This window comes from Cervus elaphus, chromosome 14, assembly GCF_910594005.1.
Source record: "Cervus elaphus chromosome 14, mCerEla1.1, whole genome shotgun sequence".
NCBI classification, from domain to species: domain Eukaryota; kingdom Metazoa; phylum Chordata; class Mammalia; order Artiodactyla; family Cervidae; genus Cervus; species Cervus elaphus.
This window is the reverse complement of record NC_057828.1, coordinates 60,010,090-60,028,999: the sequence shown is the minus strand read 5'-3', so window position 1 is coordinate 60,028,999 and position 18,910 is coordinate 60,010,090. Positions and strand designations below refer to the sequence as shown.

Here is an 18,910-nt window from a genome sequence, read left to right as displayed (position 1 = left end):
TTTTTACTTCATGATGTCTCGTGGCTCCTTCTCATTTGGGGGAAACGTGAATGCCTCCCCCTCAGCGTGTGAAAGGGAGCGGATGTCTCTTTTCAAATCTTCTTGCTCCCCGCTTTGCTGCTGCCGCTGCCGCCGCCGCGCCGCCGTCAGACCACTTGCCTGCTGCCTTCTTCCAGATGAGCAGCCAGGATGCCCGGCATCCACAGCATGTTTGAAGTGGGGCTCAGACGCTGGGTCGGGGCGCTCGTGGGTGGAGAGGGAAGGAAAGTACCACCCCCGACCCGGGGAGTCCTCTATCCCTGCACCGAAGAGAAAGCCAAGCTCGTGCCTTCCTCCCAACTCTATAGAGACTCACTCGCCCTGTCTCTCTCCCGGAATTGCTGCCTTGCCCATGGGTCGAGACAGTTCCTCCAGCTTCACCACTCCCTCGGCTGCCTGCAGACCTGCCCGGACGCTCGCGGCGCACGGCAGGTGCACATTCCCGGGCAGATGCTAACGGTGTCCTCCGAGCTCAGCGAAGACGCTGCTCGAGCAGCCGCGGGCAGGGCAGCTTCCGAGGCGGGCGGATTCCATCCCAGGCTGTAGCCCAGCGTGTGCCCGCTCCGACTCCGCGCTTTTCACCTAAGCAGTTTCACCTGCAGACTCACACACCAGATGAGTGTCTTAAGATAACAATGCTCCCCTGCCTGCCTCTCGCTTTCTGTCTTATGCACGTAGGTGGGCAGCCAATGAGACGCAGCGCCACACTCCCCGCGGGCGCCCATTGGCTGGAAGGCTTGACTGGGGCGGGCTCGGGGCCTCACCGGCTGTCTTCTTTGGTTAGCTGCCTGGCTGGGGTACCAACTCTGTTAACCCTCCCAGCTTTGCAGCAGAGACTTTTTTTTTTTTTTTTGGGTATGGATAAGGGAGCCTTGGATAAATTCATGACTGGGGAGTTGGATAGTCGAAGAAGGCTGAGGAACAGGAAGAAGCTTGGAAGCTAATTACATTTTCTTCTGTTCTTCTGAGTTTCCATAATCATTTGTCCCAGACCATTTTGTTTGCTTGCTTAACTAGAACTCGCAGAGGTAGGGACCCATTTGAGCCATTTTCCTTCTAATTTGAGGTTTTATTTGGTTGTTTTGTGCATTTTAGCCTCTTGGTCATGGTCCTGAATTACTTAATTAGAAATCACTCCCCAGGTGAGGTATTTATCTCAGTGTATTTTCTCCCTCTCTCACATACATGTACACACATCATAGATCAAGGAAAGAGAGGCAAAAGACAGCAAGAACTCGGTGAGCAAATAGAGAAAGAGATCTAGAGACTCTGAACAGCTACATCAAGAAACATTATGTCCCCAAACCAGGATTGTGAAGACAAACGCAAAGAAAAGAACTTCAGGTTTCTGGAGCGACATTAAGAGGAAAAAATGTCCTGCTTCCCCCAAAGTGAACTGTTTTGCCTGTGGTGTTTTCCTTCTGCCTGCCTCCATTCACTTTAGTGTGTGTCAGGAAGAGGGAATCTCCACTTGGTTTTTAAAGGAAGACTAGAGAAGTCAGAACAGGAACACCCTTGTTTCTGTGTTTCTGTGAAGCAGGTGCTGTTGCTGAGCCTATGAATTGAGAGAAGAGAGAGAAAAAGGAAGAATGAAAGAGAGAGAGAGAGAGAGATGGGGGTGGGAAGGAAAGAGTAAAGGAAAAAAATATTAACTTTGAATCACAAAATATGAAATATAGTTCTAAATGTCCTAATGAGGGTGCAAAACTGAATTAATATTTCCAGCTAACTAGCATACTGCATTGAATTTTGGCAGAGCATGGGCACGTAATAGTTGAAGAAAGAATCCAATTCAACAGAAGAGCTGGGGGTTGGAGCTGGCAAAGGGATGTGAGGGGTTCACACTAATTTGTGTGATGGGGGAAATATGGAGAGGAAAATATGAAGTCAGAAAGGGAGAGACGTGTTTCGATTTAGTTTCATTTAAAAATGGAGAGCAACATTAAGGATTATTTTCATAAAGAAGCAGAAAAAAGAAAAGCATGCAGAGGTTTAATGAATGTTGAAGTAGTATATACCAGGATTATCTAAAAAGCATCAGGAAGCAGATGTTCTGAGTGAATGGAGAAAATGAGAAATATTCTTCCCATATATACCCCTTAGCTCCACTCATCTCTTTCACCTCTACTCCCTCCTCTGCATCTTTTATAGCTTTGACCTTCCCTCTTCCGTATTGTAGGTATCTTTTTGCCTAAGCTACAAAACATGTCAGAGAGCAGTTCCCAGGATAAAACATGGAAGTGGACCAGTGAAAGTCTAAATCTGTTACTGTCCAACTGCTAAGTTATTTACTCCTGTGCTTCCTAGAGACATAGGCCCCCTGAACTTTCCCTGGTGAAAAGACACTAAATATGGAGATTCTGATAAAAGAGTAGAAAGGAGTGGGTAAAGGAAAGGAGAAGTTGAACAAATGACTACCAATCTTGAGGGAAGGAAAGTTAAAATCTCCAAAGCCTCTAAAGAAGAAGGAAAGAGGGTATAGAGTTGGGAGACAAGAAAACAACTTGTAAAAAGAAAAAAATTGCATCTGCTTTCTTCTCCTATAGGGTCCAAAGCCATGTAAAAAATAGCTTAGCAAGGTATACTAGACATTACTAGACCACAAAGAAAGCTGAGCACTGAAGAATTGATGCTTTTGAACTGTGGTGTTGGAGAAGACTCTTGAGAGTCCCTTGGGCTACAAGGATATCAAACCAGTCCATCTTAAAGGAAATCAGTCCTCAATGTTCATTGGAAGGACTGATGCTGAAGCTAAAGTTCCAATACTTTGGCCACCTGATGAGAAGAGCTGACTCATTGGAAAAGACCCTGATACTGGGAAAGATTGAAGGCAGGAGGAGAAGGGGACGATAGAGGATGAGATGGTTGGATGGCATCACTGACTCGATGGATATGAGTTTGAGCAAGCTCTAGAAGTTGGTGATGGACAAGGAGGCCTGGCATGCTGCAGTCCATGGGGTTGCAAAGAGTCAGACATGGCTGAGCAACTGAACTGAACTAGATATTACAAAGTCCACAAGTGTACAGTTTGATATATTTTTGCCTATACATGCATCCATGTGACCACTACCCACAGCATTTCCAAGAAGCTTGTCCTGACATTCTCAGTCTAAACTCCCCTCCCTGCAGAGATAACCACTATTCTGACTTCCAGCATCAAAGAGTAATGTTTCCTGGTCGTGAATTTCATAAATATTGTATCTTAAAGGATATGCTCTTTTGTGTCTGGTTTCATTCCCTTATGTCTGCAAAATTCATCCACATTGTTGCACATTATTTTTTATTTCTGTGTAGTATTCCATCACATGACTGCATGCTGTTTATTCATTCTCCTATTGATGCATATTTGAGTTGTTCCCATTTTTCTTTTACATGAGTAAACATGCAATTAATGTTCTTGTACATTCTTTTGGTGGACATATCGTTTATCCTGGGTATATGTCAAAGAGTATTAGTCACTTTATTTGCTTTTGGTTACTGCACGGGAAAAAAAACTCATGAAAAATGTTCTGAAGCCTATTTTCTTTCTGAAATAATTGAAGAGTGGCAAAGGCTATCATTCATGAGCACCAACTGTCTAAAATGTTATATCCTTTATATACACATTCTCATTTCCTTCTCACACCTATTCTAAAAAGCATGCGTTATTGTTTCTGTTTTGCTAATAAAAATGTTCTATTTTGCTAATAAAAATGTAAGACACTATGTTGGGAAATGGCCACTGACCTTCTAAGGTTGTGTGTGTGCGCGCACGTGTGCATAAGGGCTCTGTGAAGGGACCTATGGGTAAAGGGAGTGATGGAAATTCTCACTTGATGGAAAGTCTCACTTCATAGCTAAGGGCTGAGATTCGTCTGCAAATAAGAGACAATCTGGAGAATACTGAGGAGGGGTGGGCAGAATGGCATGGGAGGAGTAAAAATGAATTGCGGGCTTTAATTTGGTGGGGCTGTGTTTGCCTGTCGTGGGGGAATGGGAATGGGACAGTGTAATAAGCAAAACATCTAAGATAATAAATAGTATGAAATTTGGAAGAGTTTTTGAATTTCCAAACTAAGGTGTTTGAACTTTATCCTGTGGGAAAAGAAAAACTTTAGAATGGCATGAGGAGAGCAAGAATATCATGAAGATCAACCTGGTAGCTGTGTAGAAAAAGAGTTTAAAAGCAGGAGAATCATTCAAAAGCTATTATGAATCAGGGAGCAAGGCCATTGGAGCTGGAATGTGGAAGCTGGACCTCAGGAAGAAAGTCGGGATTGGAGATGACAGAACCTGCTATTTTAATGTGTCTTAGTCAATATAAGTATTTGTACTTATATAATCTGTGGCCTGTGGGCCGGGCAGAGATCAGTGGCCCCATTTTATTGAGGGGGACAATGAAGACAAGAATAGTCCAGGTTCAAACTGATTTGTCTCTAGGGTGATATGCATGTTTAAAGTGGTATTAAAAGCTGCACTGATGGATATGTAATAATAAACATATCTGTTATTAATATGCTAAAATAATAATGTTCCAGGCTCACCTCCAAATAAGCAAATTATCGAGTTGAGACTTGACTTCAGGTCTATTGCTTCACTACATCATGTTGCCTGTATACAAAGGTAGTTATTTAGATGTATACAAACTTCTCCCAGTCCCATTTAAAAGTAAAACATCGTACAGAAGAGAAGATCTAGTTGCTGTGAACTTCAACTTCTCCCCATCTCTAGGTGTTTACTTCCCTAAGAAAAGGCCACATGACAGTGTATGCATATTTACAGGAATCCACTGCCCTGGCAATATACTATCTCTTTTTATTTGCATAGTCCTCTTGCTCGACCCTTGCACAAATTCCAAGTCTTTCCAACTCAATTTGTTGCTGTTCAGTCACTCAGCCGTGTCCGACTCTTTGTGACCCCATGGACTGCAGCACGCCAGGCTTCCCTGCCCTTCCCTATCTATGTCCTGGAGCTTGCTCAAATTCATATCCACTGAGTCGGTAATGCTATCTAACCATCTCATTCTCTGTCGTCCTCTTCTAAATGGACATTTAATCCATGTACCCTTTTTCTTGTGACTGTGAATGAGAAAGTATGTAAAAATGTAATCATGTAAAAACTATAGATAGGCAAAGTAAAGTCAATATTGACTTATCAGAAAATCAAATGGTTCACTTGGGTTTTCTAAAATGACTCAATACACTTAAGAAAATGAGGAAGAAAGATTTCAAAACAATAATAGATTATATGCAACTCAAAAGCAAGAAGAGTATTTTTCCTAGAATCTGCCCTGCTTAGTCTAATGCACAGCATATGGTAGGTATGCAAATGTTTACTGAATGAATTACTGGGAGCCATTAAAGTCCAAAAAGTATCCATGGGTGTACCTAGATGTCCCATAACTGTGTAGTGGAAAGAGCCCTCGGCGAAATCTTGTTTGTGGTCTTCACTCCCTCACTCCTGCTTGGCAGATTGATCTTGAGTGAGAATCCCATGGACAGAGCAGCCTGGTGGGCTGCCACCCATGGGGTCGCACAGAGTTGGACAGGACTGAAGCGACTTAGCATGCATGCATGTATTGGAGAAGGAAATGGCAACCCACTCCAGGATTCTTGCCTGGAGAATCCCAGGGACAGAGGAGCCTGGTGGGCTGCAGTCTATGGGGTCGAATGAGTCGAACACGACTGAAGCGACTTAGCAGTAGCAGCAGCAGAAGCGACTAACCACATGCAAGCATGCAAACCGCTTCACTATTTCACTGTCCTCAACTTCCTTATCTGTCAAATGAGAAACTGGACTAATAGATGATCTGGTAGTTTCATGGTATTTCTCACATTCTAAGACCAAGTGTATTTTCTTGTTAACACTCTAATTTTTCAATGGGAAACCTTGAGTAACAAAGTTAATACTGGTTTTTATGCTAGAGAGAGTAGGCAAAAGAGACACCATGGGGTCTTTATCTCAGTATCTCCTATGAAGATGAGTTTTAAAAAGTCATTAGCTGATAAATGCTTTTTGCAGTAATTTGCAACGCTACATGGTAATAGTTCTCAGATATGTTAAAAAAAAAAAACTGTTATAAAGTCTTTATCTCTTTTCTTATAAGCAAGACTTTCACTCCTTAAATGTGACCTTAAATATATGACTCATTTTCTTTATTCCCATTCATCAACTAGAATAACCTTGTCAAACATACGGCAAAAGCTTTTTTGTTGTTGTTGTTTCTGTTAAAGAACATATATTCACAGATGCCAATAAATTGACACTAGGTTGAATGAGAAATTGTTCTAAAGTGGAAATCCTCTTTGAAAATGGTGGTGCATTAAATTCCCAGAGATTAGAAATTATTTATAACATAGTCTTACAGCACCTAGTATTTAAGTCAGCATTGAATAAATGTTTAAGAGCAAACTTTTTTTTTTTTAATTGAAGTATAGTTCATTTACAATGCTGTGTTAGTTTCGGCAAACTTCTAAAATGAGTTAAAGGTTATCCTGTAAGAGAAAGTTCAGTTAATCATCAGATACTGGCACATACAAAAATCACTTTTCTACCAGTTTATTGCATACTATCATCATTTTGTTGAGGCTTAAGGCATTACTGTCCAGCACTAATGGAAACAAAACTTTCAAGGGTTTTTGTTGTTAGTGGTGTTTTCATTATCTACCCTGTTCTACTCTTGACTGGGCTGGGTTTGACCTGGCCCATGACCAAGGAGATTTTTTTATTCCTTTTACAGTTGTTAAGGATGTCTAGAAACTTTGTTTTTCTCACATTTTCTTCCAGCTCTGTTCTGTTTACTGGATTCTCTATAACTAAAGGCTCAACAATTCTTTGAGCTAGCTCTATGTTTTCTATCAATTATAGCCAGCTCCAAATGATCTTTATATTGCTCACCATAGATAAGATTGGTAACAGAAATGAAAGGGAAAAGGGAGAGAGAAACTGCAAATAAAAGTTCTAATTCCCTGCTTAACTGTATGCAATACACTGACCTTATTATTTGTCATATATATGTACATACAAAATATTCCCTCTAAACATATTTCTGCACCGTTAGTGCTGAGTAATAATAACACACACGTGCATTTATTCCAGCACACGCTTATCCAATATAAAAATCCAATTTTAGTGGGTAAAAAAAGACAAGAATGGAACCACCTATATCTACAAAACAACTGGGGGAGTATTTGCATCTAGAGACCCCCATCACTTGCTCTGAGGAAGCACATTTTAAGGGGTGTGTGCGCGCGCCCTTCCCAAGCCATCAGGAAGATAATGCGGGAGGGAAGATTTTGCATAGGAAAAACGGTTGGGAAAAAAAAAAATGCTGTGCAGGTAGTTAATAGCCAAGAGCGTGCTCCTGCTGGGGGGATGCAAAGGAGAAAGGCGGCAGCACCGGCTGCCCGCTGGGGGCTGACCTGATTCCCCAGAATCTTCAGCTCCCTTCCTCTTTCCTCCGACGTCCTTCCTTCTCCTTTCTTCTCTCCCCACTTCCCCCCCACCTCCCCTCTTGCCTTCCCCAGATAAGCAGCTCCGGGAAACAAAGAGCGCGCGGGCTGTCCTTAGCCCTGCACCAGGCCAGCGGCATCTCGGTCCGGGGGACCCGGGCTTTCCCGGCTCCGCATCCCCTCCCCAACCTCCCCCGCCTCCCGCGCTCGCTCGCTCGCTCGCTCGCTCCCTCCCCGCTCGCTGCCTCCCCCACCTTCGCGGCGCTGGGAGGAAGGCGGCCGGGGCTCAAGATGGCTTTAGCCGGGCTCTGCGCCCTGCTCGCCTGCTGCTGGGGGCCGGCGGCGGTGCTGGCCACGGCCGCCGGCGACGTGGATCCTTCCAAGGAGTTGGAGTGCAAGCTCAAGAGCATCACGGTGTCGGCGCTGCCCTTCCTGCGCGAGAACGACCTGAGCATCATGCACAGCCCCTCGGCCTCCGAACCCAAGCTCCTCTTCTCCGTACGCAACGACTTCCCGGGAGAAATGGTCGTGGTGGACGACCTGGAGAACACCGAGCTGCCCTACTTCGTGCTGGGTGAGTCCCGGGGGAGGTCGAGGCGGCCCGAGGCACTGGCCCGGCGCCCCCAGCCCCCCCACTCCGGCTCGCTCTCCACACCCACTCGCCGACTGCCTCCCCTCCCCCACCCTACCTCCCTGGATCCGCCCCGTACCCAGACCGTTCTCCTCGCCGACCTGCAGGCGGGCGCTTCAGTGCACCTGACTTCTCCCCCGAATCCGACCCGGATGCTGGGCCTCCCACCTCCCCTGCGCTGCCTTGGCCCCCAAGGAACAGGTTGCCGGAGTCCCTCTGAAACCGTCCCCGGCTTTCATTCATAAGCACACGCACCGGAGCACTTCTTGGCTGCTCCCAGCTCAACTCCCAGAAGCCTTTTTCCTGCTCCCAGGCCACAAGCTCAGTTCTTGGCTTCAAGCCCCCTGGACCTCCCCCTCCCCCCCTGCAATCATCTCCTGGGGACAGTTAAAAATAGGCACCCAGTGCTCACCTAGCCAGGCCTCTGCAGAGCAGATGGGTTGATTCTCCGGAATTCTCTCAGTGAGAGCTCTTTATCTGTCACTAGGCTGCTGACCCTGGGTTCCATCCCTGGGTTGGGAAGATCCCCTGGAGGAGGACATGGCAACCCACTCCAGTACTCTTGCCTGGAGAATCCCATGGACCGAGGAGCCTGGCGGGCTACAGTCCACGGGGTCGCAAAGAGTCAGACAGGACTGAGCACACACAGGCAGCTGACACTCTCTGGCCTCCCTTCAGAACACAAGTTTCTTACACCCCTGGTGTCCAATCTGTCCTACCTCCATGCTTTCGTGTAACAGACACCTCCAAATCTCCAACTCCTTGAATAAAGAAATCATCCAGACTGTGGTCTGTTAACATTGGCATCTTTGTTCTCAAGCTCCATTAGAGAGATAGACACAGGCATTCCTGCACAAAGAATGGCTTCCCTGGTCAAGAAGCCCTCCTTCCTTTGTTTGTTTACATCTCTCCCTTGGTATCCTATTTTAATTTTCTTAGGCCACAAAACTCCTTCAGATAGTAGAACTTCTACATTACCTCTAGTCCACTCCTCTTTTTTCACTACTGAGCTGCAAAGATTCTGTAGTCCTGCATCTGCAGCTTGCAGAGTACCACAGGTGCATGTGACTTTGTTATCCAAAATTTCCTTCACTTCTCCCTGCGCAGATCCACCTCACCCTGCTGTGCAGGCCAGCCACACCATCCATTTCTTTAGTGCTGCTATAAACCACCATTCTTATTTTGCCAAGGAGAGAATTAATAGACAGCCACCAATAAATTTCTGGATCCAAGGGAAAGGAGTGAAACTGTCCAGGAAGCTGTCCCATCCATTTGACTGCCCTACCAACTAAAGTTCACTTTGTAGGGACATGGCTTCCTGATGGCTGTATGTAGGTTAGAACCACAAATGGAATGGTATTTCACATCCCTTTCATGCTCTTTCCTTATGAGACATGAAACATTAAGAAGTGGATGAGTAAACCCCCACTCTCCAGTCTCTATGGAAAAACAATTTCAAAAGCTGCCTGGTCCTTTGAAAAGTTGGTTTATAGTTCCCGGAGTACAGCTCGGTAGACCTCATTAAACCCAACCTATACTCTTGATGGTGTTTATTTTTGCATTAGAAATGTACAAATAACAATAAAAACTGGGGGCTGGCTGGGAATGCTGACATTGTAGATACGCTGTTCATTAAAATGTACAATTGCTGGGTTCTTTGGTGGATGTAAATTGTGTGTTGGAAGTCATGCTGATGTGCAAGTACACAATCTGTTCATCCAGTGTAAGAACGGGTGTAGGGAATTATGTTTCTAAAGAGCCTATTTTGGGGCTCTACATGCAGTGTTCACTGTGCATGAGAAGGGACATGTGCGGTACATGAGAAAGGAAGATTGGATGAGCAGGTATTCAACATTCCACTTCCTTTTTTGCAGAATCGCAAAGGCAGGGCCTGAAGCCATGATGTGCCTGCTTGGATCCAATGTGCACAGCCAAAGCCAACATGTTAAAGAATGGGTTTTCTGCACCTCTGTGCAAAGCTGCCCACTGCAGCATCCTGCTGGAGTTGCTATGGTAACCTCCTGCAACTTGGCATTGACACATAGGAGCAGACACACACTCTCATTTCAGGGGCAGATGCATTTGCTAAATGCATTGATTGTCCTCTGCCCTCCCAGTCACTGAGGGTATGTTCAGAGCCAGAGGTATGCTGGTACCTCCCCTTTTGGCTCTGAATTCCCAGGGGAAGTAGGAGTGAATCTCAGCTGGGGCAGTGGGCCAAAGCAGGGGACAAAAGGAGAGGAGTCCAAGTTCATGGAAGTCAAGCGTGGTTGCTTTTGAACTTCATTTTTGTAGTCCTGGATCCTGTCACTCATGGTCAATAGTAAGGTCTGTAGTGACCTTGATTTACAGAGTTTTCCCTACTCCTGTCTCTAGAACCTGGTTTGTTTAATCCATCCCCTAGAAGAATTTGAATCAGTCAGTTCTGGGAATTTACTGAGCATTTACTTGCTAAGTACTCTTAGGTGCTGTTAGGATATAGAAGTTAAAAAAAATAAAAATAAAAGGTTCCTGCCCTGAGAGCTGAGAGTAATAACACCTGATTATGTGGTTCTTAAAGGTTCTTCAAGGCTGTAGGAATTCCGAGGAAGAAGACACTTGCATGGCAAGAGTAGACTCCATGGAAGTTATGGGCTTGACTAGGGGCCTTCTGTCTCCAGGATCAAGTCCTATCACTTCGTTGAGGCATCAAGGGTCTTCGACCATAGCCTTCTCCAGCCTCTTATCTCGGCAAGCCTGCTCTGGCTCTCAGGACTCTACACATGCTCTCCCCTCTCCTCCACTTGGCAGACTTCTTCCTTCTATGCTCTGCTCACATGTCACCTTTCTATGACGCCTTCCCTACCCCCACCAAAGTAGTTTGGGTTCATTCATCCCTCTTCTGTACTCTTTGCATGGATTAAAAAAAAGCACATGCACGCACACACACACACACACACACAAACACACAAATGAACAAAATTAAAGATAGGTTAAATTTGGTTTGGCCTAGAAATGGTGAAGCCATTTGAGGTCATGGAAAGGATAAGCCAGGGATGGTGGTAGGAATGAGTGTGGGACTAGCATGCATATGGCATAGTATGGAGATTAGCCTGGTGGTCTGAGAGTACAGACGACTGTTTCTGGCTCTGAGAGTGGGATGTGGCCTGTGGCTTAAAAGCCAGGCAGGGGAGGGTTGACTTGATGTAGGAAGCAGTGACGCCTGACTTGGAGAAGCTGTCTCAGCCATCAAAACTGTTGTCAGTTTTCTTGCAGGATAACTCTGAGGGACAGTGAAGGGGGTGGCATTATCTCCTGTTTCCCTGAATTCTCTGGTGAAAGGGCCATATGTAACTTTCAGATGTGTTTTGTTTGACTACACATAGTTTTGAATTTGAATGTTCTTAGTCAAGCCACGCCATCTCTAGATTGCCATACTTCCTAGGGATATTGGTTGTACTATGGCCGCACCTCTTTTTTATGGCACCTATCCGGCACCTCTTAGGTCATCTAAACCCCTGTTTTCAGAAGTGTTGTAAACTTTCTATAATATGCAAAATAACTGCAATTCCTAATTCAAGATATTTAGATACAGAAGTCTTATTATCCTCTCAGGAGACTATAAAATTTTGCTGAACTAGCCAATTAAAATTTCATATCTTAACTAAAATCTTGCATCCCATCTTTCAAAACAGTAGACTTTCCAGCTTTGGAGGCATATCTGATTTTGAGACAACTGGTTAACCTGAAGTATGGCTTCTGTGCTGAAGTGTGGTTTTCTGTGATGTGTACAGAACACATTTATCAGTCTCATTACTGTTTGAAAGGGATGCTCCTCTGTTTCAGACCCAGCTATTGACTGTGTGTAAAACTTAGTGAAGAAAGCTGTTTCTCTTGTGCCTGGGAGTTTCGCTTTAACTGTCATGGCTTTTGATTGAAGAAGGTATGCCTGAAGATAAATCAATCAGCCTGCAGAGATGTAGTGAATTCCTGCATGCAAGGTGCTATTTAAAGCGTCTGGAGCAGGCCAGTATGGTGGTTAAAAGAACAGGCTTTGAAGACAGATCTGGTGTCAACTCGGGAGGACTTTCTGCTTCTTCCATAGTGGAGAAAAAGGAAAGGATGGAGAGGTTAAGTAACTTACTCAGGGTCACATAGCTAATAACTGATGGATCCGTAACTCGAACTCAGGTCAATATGCATTTAAGTCTTTCTCATAGTTACTATTTCATATGTCTTAAAAGTTTTAAAAATCTATTCTTTTTCATGGTTGAATAAAAGGAGCCCTGGCAATGGATAGAGTAGGAAAATATATTCAGTATGTATAACGGAGTCCTTTGTGGCTTCTATGTAAATACCTTTTGAATATCCTTGTCCATTGAGTGATTTCTCACATAAGCCTTAATGCTGAAGAGGGTGAACTTCATCAAGAAGTGTTTATCTAAGTAGGTATACTTACCTAAGCAGAATTGGGGAATTCTTGCTTCATTCATAGTTTCCAGGTCTGAGTAGTCATGTTGTACGGCATGTGATGGCATCCACAGTCATGATGAACACGGTAGGGTAGGTAGGGATTAAGAGAACATGTTCTGTGCTCTTCTGAGAAAGGCCCCACAGAAATATAAACTGGGAAGCCCAGACAGCAGGTTCCACTGTGAAATGGAGCCATCCAGAAGGCACTGTGCTTTCGGCTTCTTGACCAAGGCCATTGAAGTTTGTAGCGGGTGATCTTGTGCATAGAATTCACGTCAGAGCTCAGTGATGCTGCCTGAATAGCAGTTACTGAGCTTTTTGATTAGCTTCAAATATAACATCAGACATAGTTTTCTACTTACCTTTGAGCTTTGCCTAATAGGAAGTATCCCACTATTTTTTCACACATCCGTCCATCTTCACACTCAAGAAGAAACTTAGAAATTTGTTCCTTTTCCTTCTTTTTGGTCTCTGCTACAGTGAGCTGCCTAGGTAAACAGCAAACACATTCATATAGAGAGGCAGCCCCATCTAAAACAGGGTGACTGGTAGCAATCCTAAGGTAGGGAATTCAGCGCTCATATAACTCATGCTAGCAGAATGCACTAATTTGTGGTATTGAGAGGGTTACTATTTACTGTTTCTCTATAGAACTGTGGATTTTACATCAAAGGAATTTTGAATGCAAGAGTGATGAATTTTACAGTGCTTCAAATGCTCTTCTAGATATACTGAGCTGGTCTGAATTCAAGTTTTTGAAAGAAAAGTAAAATACAAGCTTAATTTCTTTATATATCTTTGAAGGCAAGATTGAGGTCTTCTTTTACAGAATATATATATATATATATGTATATATATATATGCATTTATATACATATATTTTATACTTTCTTTTTAAGGGATGTAATCAAAACCTAAAGTTTAGTAGTTTCTCAGATTAAGGCCAGTTTACAAGAACAGAACTTGGCACCTTTTCAGCAGGAATATGCCAAGTCTTTATTTCTTCACTTTTATACCAAGTTCAAATACATGTACACAGATAGCAGAAAAAGCTCTATTTTGAGCAAGTTAATCTCCAAGGACAAGTTAAAGCCTATGGTAAATTTTAATATACCAAAACTTTCCATCTATCATTACTGTCACTATAAATATTATAAATATAGTTAATATTTTTTAAATCATATACACTTTAAAGACTGAGAGAAAAAAACAAAGTGCCTCTGTTGATCTCCAAGTTTCCAAGGAACAAAATTTGGAAAAATTAAATTGTTCCTGATGGCAGTCTGAATTGACATGATGACTTTTGTAAAACAATTTGGTATATATTACATAGTAAAGTTAAAAATGTACATGCTTCATGACCCAGCAATTCCACTTCTAAGTTTTTATTACACAGGACTTCTTACATGTATATACAGGAACATTTGTGGTGACATTGTTGGTAGTAGCAGAACCTGGAAGCAACCCAACATCTGTTAATAGAAGCTAGAAGTATACAAAGCGTATAATCACTCAACAGTGTATTATCTAGCCACATTTACCAATAATGAGTTGCAGCTACATATACCAACATGGGGAAACCTCACAAATATATCATTAAGTGAAAATAGCAATTAGCTTAAAAATACAAATGGTACAATTTCATTTGTATAAAATTCAAAATAACAACATTTTTAAGGATACATACACATGTACAATTTGCATGAAAAGCAAGGTGTCAGAAAAACACAAAGGATGGGTGTTACTTCTGGTGAAAAGGTAGATGACATGAAGGAAGAAGGAAAGAAAAGGGGCTTCAAACATTCTGGCAGTTCTTTTGTGATTAATTTTTATTGGAATATTGTTTATTTACAATGTTGTGTTACTTTCAATTGTGCAGCAAAGTGAGTCAGGTATACATATACCTATATCCACTCATTTTATATTCTGTGCCCCTATAGGTCATTACAGAGTACTGAATAGAGTTGCCTGTGCCATACAGTAGGTTCTTATTAGTTCTCTCTTTTACGTCTAGTCGTGTGTACATGTCAGTCCTAGTCTCCCAGTTTATCCCTCCCCATCCCTTTCGCCCTTGGTAACCACAAGTTTGTTGTCTTCATCTGTGACTCAATTTCTATAATTCCTATTTGTAAATAGGTTCATTTGTACCAGTTTTTAGAGTACACATATAAGCAATATCATATATTTGTCTTTCTCTGACTCACTTCACTCAGCATGACAGTCTCTACGTCCATCACGTCGCTCTGCAAGTGGCATTCTTTCTTTCTTTTTAATGGCTGGGTGATATTCCAGTGTGTGTGTACCACACTATCTTTATCCATTCCTCTGTCAATGGACATTTAGGTTCTTCCATGTCATGGCTATTGTAAATAGTGCTACAGTGAACACTGGGGTGCATGTATCCTTTCAAAATAAGGTTTTCTCCAATATATGGCAGTTCTCAATTTTTGTTTTTTATTTTTTCCTTTTTGAAAGAAGTAAACAATTTTTATAGCAGTTTTAGATTTAGAGAAAAATTATAAAGACCATGCAGAGGTCCCATATAGCCTGCACCCAGCTCCTCCTGTTATTAACATCTTTATTAGTATGATACATTTATTACAATTAAAGAACCAATACTGACATGTCACTATTAACTGAAGTCTATACTTTATTCAGATTTCCTTAATTTTTAACCTAGTTTTTATATTTAAAAACTAAGTTTCCGTAGTTTTTATCTTCTTTCTTCCCCAAGATCCTACCTGAATCTTACATTGAATCATCACATCTCCTTAGGCATCTTTGTACTATGAGAGTTTCTCAGACTTCTTTTTGATGATTTTGGCAGTTTTGAGGAGTATTCCTCAGGTATTTTGTAGAATGTCCCTCAATTTGTTTGGATTGTCTAATGTTTGGATCTGTCTAAGCATGTTTTCTCATGCTTAGATTTGGACTTTGAGTTTGGGGGAGGAAGCTGTAAAGTGTCATTTTCATTACATCATGTCAAGGGTGCATTATGACCTGTTGACCTCAATCACCTGGCTGAATTGGTCAGTTTTCTACACTGAGAAGTTACTTTTCTTTCCCGTTTCCATGTTGTTCTCTTTGAAGGGAGTTCATTACACATAGCCCATACAAAGAGAATGGGGAAGTTATGGGTCTACCTTTTTGAAGGCCAAGAATCTATATAAATTATTTTGAATTGTTCTAGGGGAGAATTTTCCCTTATGTCTCATTAATGTATTGATTTAATCATTTATTTATATCATATGAACTCATGAATATTTATTTTATACTTTGGATTATAACCCAATACTATTTTATTGATTTTATTGCTCAAATTGTTTGAGCTTTAGCTAATGTGAGCTCTTTCAGTTGCCTTCTGTGTTCCTTTGACATAACCCCATTAATACATATAGATTTTTGTTGTTTTTGATTTTTAAGCACTTTGCTATTTCTGTCACTGCAAGCTGCTCCAAGTTCATCTTGTATATTGCTTCCCCATCCCACCACTGTCCATTCCTAGAATCAGCTATTTCTCCAATGAGCCCCAAGTTTGTTCACTGGAGACCTAGGGACTAGATATACTGATTTATACTGAGTGTTAGTTGCTTCTAGGCCCTCTCAGTTAACAGAATGAAGAAATATATGTGTTACTAAGTCATAGGGATTCCCTGGGGGCTCAGACACTAAAGAATCCCCTGGCAATACAGGAGACCTAGGTTTAATCCCTGGGTCAGGAAGATCCCCTGGAGAAGGGAGTGGCTACCCACTCCACTTATTCTTGCCTGGAGAATTCTATGGACAAAGGAGCCTGACTGGCTGCAGTCCATGGGGTTGCAAAGAGTCAGACATGACTGAGCGACTTAACACTTCCACTTTTCTTTCACTTTACTAAGTCATGTGTATACACATACCTATAAATATTTCCATATGTAGCCATCTGTATGTATATTAAGCATAACTTCATACTGATGTCTCCAGCTATAATCCATTATCTCATTATCTAATAACATCTAATATGTGCATCTAATCTGTGGATCATTCTAGCCCCCTTCCCTTGTTCATTCCACACCAACAGTGAGAAAACCTGGTTCCCACTGTCTTCCATCCGTTTATTTAATTGTTCTACTCCAGTATACGTGTACAGAAGTATCAGAATTTCACTTATATCCCCATGGGGAAAAACTTGACCAGCCAGAGTACAGCTCCCGTGTATAGTTCCTCTAGTCTTACAGATCCTACTCATTTCTTTGGTCACTTAGTTACTTAGATCAACACCTTTACCCTCCCCTACTCCTGCAGAGAAGTTGTTTCATTTATTTATGAAACGGTTCATGTTTTGCCACATTCTGCATTCCATTCTGTGATCACCCCACCTCCTAAATGATTTCTCTTAATTTGTACACAAATCTCTCTTAATTTGTTCTTTTCTCTTAATTTGTAATTTCTTTTCTCTGAACTTTTACACAAAGTTCTATGGGGCTTTAACAAATATACAGTGTCATACATCCACAATTATATTATCATACAAAATAGTTTTGTTGCCCCACGAAATCCTTCACCTTTCACATATTCAGCCCTTTCTTCATTACCCCCACACTCTGGCAAGCACTGATCTTTTAGTCTCACTTTGTTTTGCCTCTTCTAGAATGTCTTATAATTGAAATTACACAGTATGTGGCCTTTTCAGACTTGCTCCTTTTACTTAGCAATATGCATTTAAGATTCATTCATATATATATTTTTATGGCGTGTTAGTTCATTTGTTTTAGTGCTGAATAATATTACATTGTGTGGACGTGCCACTGTTTGTTTATCTGGTCACCTAGTGAAAGGCATTTTGGTTGCTTCCAGTTTTTAACAATTAAGAATAACACTGCTGTAAATATTAGCAGGTGGTTTTCTTGAATGTTGCCGAATTTTTTTATTTGTTTTGCTTTTGTAACCTCAATAGAGAGGTTTGAGCTGATTGTACTCCCTAATCCAAAATACATTTTATCGTAGATCTGTGAAAGCCCTCCTCCTACCGTGGCTCACTTGTATTTTTGGCTGTCTTTATCCCTGGCAGGCTACAGTCCATAGGGTCACAAAGAGTGGGACACGACTGAGCACACACACACAACAGATCCCTACCTCCAATTTACAGCTACTCTTTCTCACAGGCCAACATTCTAATATTTTTAATGTGTATCTTTTCTTAAATTCGTTCTTGTGAAATGTGAATAGTTTTTGTGTGGTCGTGTATTTTTAATTTAACTAAATGGTGATGTGATAGAATGACATTCTGATTCTTACTCTTTTCAGTCAACACTATATTTTAAGATCCACTCACGTTACTATGTGTGAACACAGCCCAACACTCTACTCTGTAATTGAATTTCTGCAATAATGATAATGTTCTATACCTGCCTTATTCAATATAGTAGTCCGCAGCCTATGTGTGGCTTTTTAGCATTTGAAATTTAGCTAGTGCTGCTAAGGAACCAATTTTTTCTCAAAAAATTAAGTAATTAATGTTTAAATAACCTTATGTTAGGCTAGTGACCATCATATTGAAAGTGCATATATAGAACATTTCCATCATTGCAGAAGGGCTAATTGGACAGCATAGGTCTCGCAATCCATGGTGGCCATCCACCAGATTTTACCAGTCCATTCAATAATGTATGTCCAGACTGCCTCCAGTGTCTCATCACTATAAATAATGCTGCAGTAGCCATGTTTATGCACATTTCCTTCGGAGATCATTGTGAAAATTTCTCTGGGATATACAGCAGGGGTAGCATTGCTGGCTCGTGAAGATAATGTGCACTTAATTTGACTAAGTACTGTCAGATTGTGCTCAGAATGGCTGTCCCACTGTATATTCTCATCAGTAGTATGTGAGAGTTCCTACATCCCCATTCTTCTGCCAACACTTGGCATTGTCCAGTGTTCCAATTTTTGTCAATCTACTAAGTATAAAGTGATATGTCATTGTTACTTCACCTTGCATTTTTAGCAGCACTTTAAAATCCTAAGGCACTGATCTCTTTGATTATAATATGGATTACAGAGAAATTGTTTTCTCAAGTGGATGTATGTATGTCTTCTGCTATCACCTATGTTTTTGTTTAGTTGGTTGGTTTTCCAGAAGCTTTTGAATTTTATGTAATTTAATGATTATTTATTTTTGGCTTCTACACCTTAAGTCTTAGGGGAAGTTTATCAAGTGGGCAAAGTACTGGAGTTTCAGCTTCAGCTTCAGTCCTTCCAATGAGTATTCAAGGTTGATTTTATTTAGGATTGACTGGTTTGATCTCCTTGGTGTCCAAGGGACTCTCAAGTCTTCTCCAGCACCACAGTTTGAAAGCATCAATTTTTTTTTTCCATTTAT

At 41.8% G+C, this 18,910-nt stretch overlaps 1 protein-coding gene across 2 annotated transcripts in view; it reads left to right on the top strand.

The window, feature by feature from the left end:
- Window positions 1-7,463: 7,463 nt before the first annotated feature.
- ASTN1 (astrotactin 1) overlaps window positions 7,464-18,910 on the top strand; it is a 343,197-nt gene continuing 331,750 nt past the window's right edge. The window contains exon 1 of one of the 2 annotated variants that reach the window (XM_043924291.1): window positions 7,464-8,043. In XM_043924291.1, coding sequence (XP_043780226.1) covers window positions 7,761-8,043 — 283 coding nt within the window. In that variant the 5' untranslated portion in view covers window positions 7,464-7,760. The remainder of the gene's footprint in view (window positions 8,044-18,910) is intronic. The other variant, XM_043924289.1, reaches the window with a different exon arrangement.